The sequence below is a fragment of the Penaeus chinensis genome, chromosome 6, assembly GCF_019202785.1.
Source record: "Penaeus chinensis breed Huanghai No. 1 chromosome 6, ASM1920278v2, whole genome shotgun sequence".
In the NCBI taxonomy this organism is placed as follows: Eukaryota; Metazoa; Arthropoda; class Malacostraca; order Decapoda; family Penaeidae; genus Penaeus; species Penaeus chinensis.
In genome coordinates, this window is record NC_061824.1 from 24,583,470 (window position 1) to 24,593,469 (window position 10,000).

At 34.6% G+C, this 10,000-nt stretch overlaps 2 protein-coding genes across 9 annotated transcripts in view; one reads left to right on the forward strand and one right to left on the reverse strand.

Annotated features, from left to right (window-relative positions):
- Nucleotides 1-2,978, forward strand: part of LOC125026396 (zinc finger CCCH domain-containing protein 13-like) — a 28,958-nt gene extending 25,980 nt beyond the window's left edge. For all 6 annotated transcript variants that reach the window (XM_047614816.1, XM_047614817.1, XM_047614822.1 and 3 more), the window contains 4 exons: nucleotides 642-722; nucleotides 920-1,123; nucleotides 1,367-1,514; nucleotides 2,611-2,978. In XM_047614816.1, the coding sequence (XP_047470772.1) occupies nucleotides 642-722; nucleotides 920-1,123; nucleotides 1,367-1,514; nucleotides 2,611-2,713 (536 nt within the window). In that variant the 3' untranslated portion in view covers nucleotides 2,714-2,978. The remainder of the gene's footprint in view (nucleotides 1-641; nucleotides 723-919; nucleotides 1,124-1,366; nucleotides 1,515-2,610) is intronic.
- Nucleotides 2,979-3,288: 310 nt separating this feature from the next.
- Nucleotides 3,289-10,000, reverse strand: part of LOC125026397 (sorting nexin-18-like) — a 12,688-nt gene continuing 5,976 nt past the window's right edge. For all 3 annotated transcript variants that reach the window (XM_047614824.1, XM_047614825.1, XM_047614823.1), the window contains 6 exons: nucleotides 5,614-5,731; nucleotides 5,022-5,259; nucleotides 4,713-4,894; nucleotides 4,250-4,416; nucleotides 3,921-4,127; nucleotides 3,289-3,833 (listed from right to left, as the gene is read on the reverse strand). In XM_047614824.1, coding sequence (XP_047470780.1) covers nucleotides 3,789-3,833; nucleotides 3,921-4,127; nucleotides 4,250-4,416; nucleotides 4,713-4,894; nucleotides 5,022-5,259; nucleotides 5,614-5,731 — 957 coding nt within the window. In that variant the 3' untranslated portion in view covers nucleotides 3,289-3,788. The remainder of the gene's footprint in view (nucleotides 3,834-3,920; nucleotides 4,128-4,249; nucleotides 4,417-4,712; nucleotides 4,895-5,021; nucleotides 5,260-5,613; nucleotides 5,732-10,000) is intronic.

The following is a 10,000-nucleotide window of genomic DNA, read 5'->3' on the forward strand; positions in this document are numbered from 1 at the left end:
AGGTATTCGGTGCAATCCTGTTATTTCTTGACTTTGAAGTAAGTTGACAGTTTTGAGTTAAATTAGTGTGATAAACTTACTACTCAGTGCAGACAGCACATTTCCCAAGAGAGGCACTTTTATAAGATTATACCATCTGATTTCTTCTTTCTTTCAACTCAAAATTTTCCCTACAGGTGTGTCATTTTCATGACCAGTGTTTGTATATTACTAATATCTTTGAGAAGGCCATAATTGAAAGCTAGAGGGTTTTATTTCAGTGACAATGATTTATGTTTATATAATCATTTAGTAATTACAATCTTTATTCCTAAAACTCTAGCAATCATATTTTCAACTACTTAAAAAAATTGGCCCTGAGTTTTCATAACTTTTTTTTAATAAAGAAGGCTGTATTTGATAGGTTCAGTGTCTAAGGTTTGTCTAATCAGCAGCCAACATGGCATTACCGAAGTGTTGATGCATCTGACCAGTATTCTTTTCATCACATTCTGAAGAAAATTATAGTGGCGAATGTAATAATTTTTCAATGTAACTGTTGCAATTTCTTGGAATACAAGATCTGTGTTTTATAAGTTAGACACATTGCAGTCTGATACATGCATTTTTTCATATTAATTTTTATTTTTATTTTTTTTCAGATCTGTTGGATGATGAAGAAGCCATTCACCTTGAGGAGATCAGTGATGATGAGTTAGAAGAAGATCGTCAGGCTAAATTTAGTAAGTGTTGATAAATGGATGATAATATTTTTCTTAAGACAGAATAACAGTATTAGAGTTGGTGGTTGGAGATAGTTTGTAATTTATTGGATGTATGACTTGAATTTTAATCATGCTTTATTAAAATTATGTGATGATTAGTAAAATGGGCTAGTGCTGTATGGGATACTTTATAGAATAATTCTTGATTTTTACAGATGTTGCAGGTGCTTTGGATATAAACTGGGCTTCTCTTGTGCGTGATACCCCAGCAACACATGAGGTTGCGGCAGGAACAGCTCTCAAGAGATTCAGTCCTGCTCACCTGCTGGCACGGATAGGAGTGTCTACTAGATATGCTAGAAAAGAAGTGATAGAAAAAGTCAGAGCTGTGTGTGCTGCAGACGCTGCTAAAGATGAAGGTAAGTTCACCAGATTTTTATCTGTCTGGAAACTATGGATAGGTGATTCTAATAGTTTTGGAAAAGGGGTGTTAAGAGAGAAAAAAAATAATGAATTGTTATAGTTAATTATCAGTGACTGTCATTTTCTGTTGGTGGAATCCATTCCCTGCTGTAATTTGTGTATATGATTTTGTTTTATGTGTTTTCTTTGGTACTGTTTATCTACTTTTGTTCTGTTCTAAAATATAATACAAATTACAGAACCCAAGGACATTGAAGTGCCACCTGTAGTGGACTCCACAGGTGTTGTTCGCTTAATAAAGGCACGAGAGGAGAGCCGCCAAAGAATCCTGGATAGTATTGGTCCCAACAGGAGAGCTCTCTGTGCAAGGCAGGATATTGCCCTAAGGTAATTTCTTTTTATTTCACATCTCTCATAAAGTATGCTGGTAAGACTTAGCACATCTCTTGTAAAGTATGCTAGTAAAAACGTTGACATTTTAACTACTTAGATCCAGGTGCTTCACTGCCTGCACATGGCCAATAATCTAGGCATTAGGCTTGAGTGGCCACACTCATAGGTGTATGGCTTGTAGGCCAGGTGCACACAAACACTCATGTGTGGTGTCAAGACCCCTTGTATCCCTTTTGCAATGTTATCTTTTTCTGCAGAAGCATTTTTTGTTTTTTTACGATTTTGGAAATTTGTCATTTGTTATATCCTATCCAGATGGTAATACACTATTTTCCTTGCACAGACTCCATATTGTCTCTCTAAGTAGTCCATTACTCAGTACAATAATAATAATAATAGTGTCCTCCCTGGAGCCAGTGCTCTTACAATCATGGCTCATGGATAGTACATTCCACAATCATTTACCGATAGGAATAATGCAATAGCCCCTTCCTAAATGCCCACTGAATCTAATCATCCTCCAAGTGCTTTGTGCACTCGTGGTGAGTCTTTCCTGTCACCCTGGCCTTCAGCTATAATTCTCATAATGGCATGTTCCCATCTCCCCAGCCCTCTGTTATATTTTTCCTTGACATGCTCATGTCACCCACCACTCAGCTGAATTTTTTCATGATATGATGGTCACATCATCTGGATCCAAGGGGTTAAAGGTCATCAATTTCTTCTATATGGAAAAGCTGTTATGCAGGAGTGAAAATTTCTTTGGGTCCTTAGATTAAAGATTTTAAAGATGCACATGTATGCATACACTAAATGTCCTAGAGCAAATTCATGTATGTAACTTTAACATATATAGATATTGCATCTAAACTTTTCTTGTTCATTAGTTGGTCACAAATTTGACCAATGTAATCATCATATGTTATCCACTATCCCATAATGTTCCATTCAAAAAGATCTCCTCATAGTTCCTTTATACATTAAATGTAATAAGCACCAGATATCCATATCATGAATTACAAAATTTGCTTCTCATCTTGGCAATATAATCTTGCAGATTAATCATGTGACAATGTCTATTTCTTTCCAGACGACAACTGTGCAATCTCCCGGAGCAAGATCTTCTGGGTGACAATCCATTGCTTGACAAGGATTTGTTTAGACAGTCGGTCTCTTTACTGAAATCATGTTGAGCAAGACCTCCTGCAGATGTTATAAAAAAAAATATAATAATAATTTTTTTTTATCAAACTGAGATGATGCACAAGAGTGGATACATCAAAAATGATAATTAACTATAAAATTTTCTTACAGAGATATTTTCTTGATTGGGACAGTTAGGTTGAATAATAAAACAGTTGTATTTTATCTGATTTTGTAATTTCCTTGCTTTCCACCAGAGTACTTCAACATATATATATTGTAGAATTGTGAAATACATGAATCTGATCATTGTGATTTTTTGTTTTTGTAGATCCATGAAAATGCTCCAAGTATTTAATAATATATACAAACCAGAGATAGCCCCATGTCTAAGTAGATGTAGGGGGCTCGAAAAAAATGTAAAGGACATGTAATGTGCCCCTTATGATTTTTAAATATTTATTGATTTTTTTTGTAAAAAATAGTACATTTAAATTATTCTAGCAAAACTAGATTCAGCAAAGTATGATCATTGATGTTTTAAAGGATTTCTGACATATACCAAGTAATTACCATAAAACATTGTGCAAAAAGAGGAATGGATGATCCAGTAAAATTACACAAAATCAGTTATCCTGTAATTCTGAAACAATATATTGTACAGAGCTATCAGATACACAAGTTATTGGGCAAAGATAATCACATAAGTATCCTGAAGGATATTTACTGACACAGATAAAATTTCAACAATTTTTTTTTGCAGCATTTCATTACTTGAACTCCATTTCTTCAATAGGTTAACATTCAGTATGCTGGCACTGTAGAGCAATTACATTTAGGAGCTAAGACAAGAGAAAATTATATGCACAAAGAAGTGATGATTAACAATCATGAGTGTACCTATAAATGTCAGTATGCATTTATGTGAGTGTGTGTAAATGTACATCTGTATGATTACAGGTAGGTTAATGTGTATATGTGCATATATGTAACTGCAAAAGTGTAAGGGCATGGGTGTGTGTGTGTGTCTGCTGCAATGCATTATTTATGTGTATGTGTAAATGAATATAGATTATCAAATTTATTCATGACAAATATATGCACATCATTGAAGTTAACATGTTATCACATCATGAACTTTTGAAGTGATGTACCCAGTCTGTCACTGATCTGAAAGAGGAAAAAGTATTAGTCATGACAAACTCATTATTAATCTGTTTGCTACTGTAGAGAGACGAGTCAGTATACAAAGCTTACCTTCTGGTAGAAGCTAATTTGACCTTTCAAGAATGATGCAACAGCCTTGTTGAAATCCTTCATTCGAGCTGCCTGGAAGTGGGCTAACTCCGCTTCAAATGCATATGCCACTGTGTCAGAATGATTGATTATTTGAGGTAACTGATCGTAATCTAGCCGTCCTTCTTTGACATCCTTCTCAGCATTTCTTCTCTTAGCGAGAACATCCTAAGGGAAGTAGTTTTTTGTATTAGTGTTGTACTCTCTTTTATATATAACAATAATTTGGTTATCAGCCATGTTAATAAAGGGTAATATTGGATAAACCCATTACTAGGCCAGTCACACACCTTTAATAATGAATTGACACCTGAGAAAGAGTATATAAGCCCCCGGTACTCGAAGAAAATGTTACTCAGAGGATCCCAGTCATGCTTTGGCTGCATTTCATACATTGTACCAATTTCCTCATAGGCAGTGCTCATTTCTTGAAGGGCCTGGGATAGACATGAGCCATCTAAAATATTAAAAGGGGAAATCGGCATTCTGAATAAATAGGAGTGCTGGAACAGGCAAGTGAAGTAGGTTGAAAACCTCTCTTCTCAGCAAATAAAAAAAATCAATATCATCAACAGTGAAGAACATTGAAAATCTCAATTTTTATACAATTTTGTAAATATCAATAGATTTAAAATGAAAATGGAAGTAAAATATTTACAGTACTGCATTGAACACTTGTTTCTTAGCGTTAGTATTAGTGAATGGATTTCAGTTTTCACATTTCGGATCCCATAAAAATGTAAAAGAAATTACCATTGTAAGGATCGGTTTCAAATGCTTTGCTGAGTTTAGAGAAAGAGAATGACACCCTATCATGTTCCCGTTTGAAGTCCATCTGGTACTTCTTGGCCTGGTCGAGGCACGTGGTTTGTGCCAGCCGCACCGACTCGTCCAGCCGACCCAGGAACGTTGAAAACCCATCTAGTGTGGCGTCTCTGGAAAAATAGTAACGTTATTGAAACTGGCATCATATTTAACATTGGTTTAAATTAATTTATTTGCCGAATTAAATCGAACGGATGTAAATTCTATTCCAAAAGACATTTATTCATCATCACTCACACATGCAAAATATCTAAGGGTTTATTAGGTCGTTCGATGGCCTGGAATATGTTCGCTCCAACAAGCCTGTCATTTTCGGCACGCCTCTTGCCTGCCTTCCACATCTTCTCGTCGTTCGGGCAAGTGATGAAGTGGTGGAAAGTCTCGCTCTGTGACAGCACTGGGTGGCGGCAGATGCGCTCCACCCAAGACTGCAACATCGTCATGCGGTACTCTATGAAGTCTTCCTCAAAGCGACCTGTTGGATTTTCAGTCACTGCTGGTTTTCGGTTGATAGATCATGTCGCACCAGTTTCCTTTCATTAAAGTTTTACATTTAACAACTGCATGTTACTTTATTTTGTTCATTATAGTGTATTATTTTGAAAACTATACAGTTCTTTAAAAAGATTTTCAATATGCGTTTGTTACATTTTTCACAGAAATATATAAATAATTATACTTGCAATAACTATTATGATAAAACTCCACGTCTTCATCTTTCCAAAGACACCAAACGAGATAAAATTGTATATCATCGTATGCGCTACGGACAACAATACAGAACACAACAGTACAGTGGTTTAACTTAATTTATTGACAAAAGGTTTACCTGAGATCTGCTTCTCTGGCAGTGGTGGAATGGGCACGAAGGGAAACTTGTAGGTTAAATGAGCGTGAATCCAGTCGAAGTGTTTGTATCTTCTTCGTGACACCGACTTTTTCGAGAACTGGAATAGGCGCCCAAATTGAGACTCACTGGCTGACATATTTCATATATATATATATATATATATATATATATATATATATATATATATACATATATATATTGTGTGTGTGTGTGTGTGTGTGTGTGTGTGTGTGTGTGTGTGTGTGTGTGTGTGTGTGTGTGTGTGTGTCTATCTATCTATCTATCTATCTATCTATCTATCTATCTATCACATTTATGTATGTATATATGGATATGTATATGAATATATTATATACATTTCATATATCCATCTATCTATCTATCTATCTATATACATACACATACACATACAAACACACACACATATATGTGTATATGTATATATGTATGTGTGTGTATATATATATATATATATATATATATAATATTCATATATATATGTATATATATAATATTCATATATATATATATATATATATATATATATATATATATATATATATATATATGCATACATAAATGTGTAATAGATAGACAGATAGATAGATATATGAATATTTATATATATATTCATATATCTATCTATCTTCTATCTGTCTATCTATCTATCTATCTATTTATATATATATGCATATATATATATATATATATATATACATACACATACAAACACACAGACACATATATGTGAATATATATGTGTATATATATATATATATATATATATATATATATATATAGATATATATGCATATGTGTGTGTGTGTGTGTGTGTGTGTGTGTGTGTGTGTGTGTGTGTGTGTGTGTGTGTGTGTGTGTGTGTGTGTGTGTGTGTCAGTGTCAGTGTCAGTGTCAGTATCAGTGTCAGTGTGCATGTGCGTGTTCGTATGCGTAAGCGTGTGTGTGTGCGTGTGGAAGTGGATATGTGTGTTGGTGTCGTGTGTATATTGTGGTGTTTCAGAGTTTAAACTTCTCATTTAGAAAGCATTAAAGATTATATAAAAAATATTTATAAAATGGGTATCAGTGGTTCGATATCAGAGAATGTTATGGTTACAGTAGTAATGAGCATGAGACCGTGCATTCCCACATCTTTTCGAATTAATATTTAAGAATTATATATTTTATAGCTTCATTTCTTGAAATGCCATGCCAGATAACAAAGACTATCTTATATTCTTTGCTCTTTTTAGAACAATACGATTACGGCTGATAACTAAAGTTTTATCATTATTAGTGGGACTCCGTATGGATTTTTGTAATTACTAGATGAAGACATGCCAAATAAACAAGTGCACGCTTGCCTCTTAACAAGTCATTTGAGTGAAAAAAAAGGTAGCCCTGCTCTGAAGGATGCTTGATGTCAGGATGTCTACAATTCAGTGCTAACTTTTGCTGCCGCTCGACATCCTGCAGCAAGTAGTGGTGCTGGAGGAATGTCCGGCGCCATCTTTCCAGATCACTGTTTATTTTTCATCCGCTGTTCTTTACGCGGTTGTATTTTCTACGATTTCGCTTGTGCCGGTTAGAGGTAATACGTAGATTTCATTATGTAACGCCGCCTGGTTATCCCACAAACGGGCTCCCAAATTGAATGTTGAAAAATGGGTTCTGTTTATGAGCCAAAATAATACCATCTTGACGGTTTGGGAACATAGGTCACATGAAACATTCTATGGCATGATGACGTTAATACATCAATTGCTTCGCTAGATCTCAAATTCAATATAGCAGACTTGTTTTCTGATCGACAGCATGGCCTCAAATGATCATGTTTTCGCTAAAAATCAAGAAGATAACCTTCACACACTTTGTGACCTTTTACAATATACGCGTATTGCCTTGTTCCTCTTTAGGGTGATAGGAAATACGTATATACATACATGCATAAACACACACACACGCACGCATACGTACACACGTGCGCACACACACACACACACACACACACACACACACACACACACACACACACACACACACACACACACACACACACACACACACACACACACACACACAACGATATATATATATATATATATATATATATATATATATATATATATATGTGTGTGTGTGTGTGTGTGTGTGTGTGTGTGTGTGCATGTGTGTGCATGTGTGTGTACACACACACACACACACACACACACACACACACAACGATATATATATATATATATATATATATATATATATGTGTGTGTGTGTGTGTGTGTGTGTGTGTGTGTGTGTGTGTGCATGTGTGTGCATGTGTGTGTGTGTGTGTACATATATATACGAACATATATTTGTACGTATGTATGCACATATGCATGTATGTATGTATGTGTGCGCATACATCTGTGTGTATGTAAGTATGTATGTATGTGTGTCTATACATACATATATATACTTTTTTTTATTTACATATATGTATATATGTATATATACGTATATATACATATATATCTATATATATACATACATACATACACACACACACACACACACACACACACATGTGTGTGTAAATATATATATATATATATATATATATATATATATATATATATTTATCTATTTATTTTTGTATTTATTTATTTATGTATATATGTAAATATACATACATACAGACGCAAACACACATGACATTAAGGATATGGAGTGATCATATAGTAATGAAGTTGAAATACGGCTACAGGAAAAACTCATCGTAAATAAGGAAAAAAAGGAAAGTACAATTACAAGAGAGATAATTATAGAAGCAAGAGATGGCCAAAAGTGGTTCAATGATAAATGCAAGAAAATGAGAGAAAACAAACAGCTCCTTTGAAGAAGGTTCAGAAGACATAGATCTCAGACGGCGTATGAAAAGTAGGAAGAAATGAGTGTACCCAAACCATGAGGGAGGCGAAATTAGACTTTGAAAAGGATATTATCAATAAATGTACAAACCAACCAAAGCTCTTCTTTAACTACATAAATCGTAAGAGAAATTTCAGTCAGTGTATGTTCAAGACCCATGCTTTGAAATGGCAAATAACCGTACAAAAGTAAATCAGAATATTGGAAATATCACATTCGAAATGAGTGAAACAAAAGACCTACTGAAAGGGTTAGACAAGACTAAAACAGAGGGAGGAGATGAGATATCTAACTGGGTTCTGAGGGAATGTGCCGAAGAATTATGTACTCCGTTATTGTTAATATTCCAAGATTCAGTGAGACAAGGAAAACTAGCAAAATAGTGGAAACTCGCCAATGTAGTATGCAAGCTGTTAGAAAGGATGATTTTTAAAAAAAATGGGTTGAAGTACTTGAAAAACACGATGTGATATCAAATAAACATTTTTTTTGGGGGGAAGGAAGGTCATGCATAGCAAATCTCCACTGTTTATATAATAGAGTTTCTGAAATACTACAAGAAAGAGACGGCTGGGTGGATTATGTATACTTAGATTTTAAGAAGGTATTTGATAAGGTGTCTGATAAAAGACTATTGTAGAAATTAGAACACCTAGGTGGAGTAAAAGGCAAACCCCTCGAATGGATGGAAGACTTTCTTCATGAAAGACAGATGAGAACCGTAATTAGAGGAAAGTCCTTTACATGGCGACGAGTAACTGGCGGAGTACCTCAAGTTTATGTTTACTGGTTTCATAAATTATTTAGAGTTAAACATAAGCCCAGGTAGTTATCTGAATATGTTTGCAGATGACGCGAAATTGCAAAAAAGGATAATAGACAATGCCTCATGTCAATGCCATCAAAGTGACATCGAGAACGTATTCATTTGGAGTTGTACATGGAAAATGGAATTTAACACCAATAAATGCTACGTAGTCAGGTTCGTAGAAAGTAAAACTCGTCTACTATAACAATACAAGTTAGTAGACGTAACATTAAACTAAGCAGGCAAAGAAAAAGACCTTGAAATAATCATAAACAGGAACCTAAACCCAAATGGTCATATAAATAACAAGGTTCATAAAATGCTTGGGCTGATTGCCAACATGAAGAGGGCATTCGCGTATGTGGACGAAGACATGATAAAGAAGGTCATTAAGACCTAGTCTTAAGTATGGTGCAGTGGTATGGAGTCCACTCTTAAAAAGGGGTATATATAGACTAAGAAGAGTTCAAAGAGCAGCCGCAAGATAGGCACCTACTGTAGTAGCTATAAGAGATATGAGCTGCGAAGAAAAACTACAGAAATAGGTCCTACTACTTTGAAGAAATAGGAAAAAGAGGTGACATGATAATGATGTTCAAATATATTACGAGAAGGGTGAAGTTAGACAAAGATGACTTTATAAATTTGAAC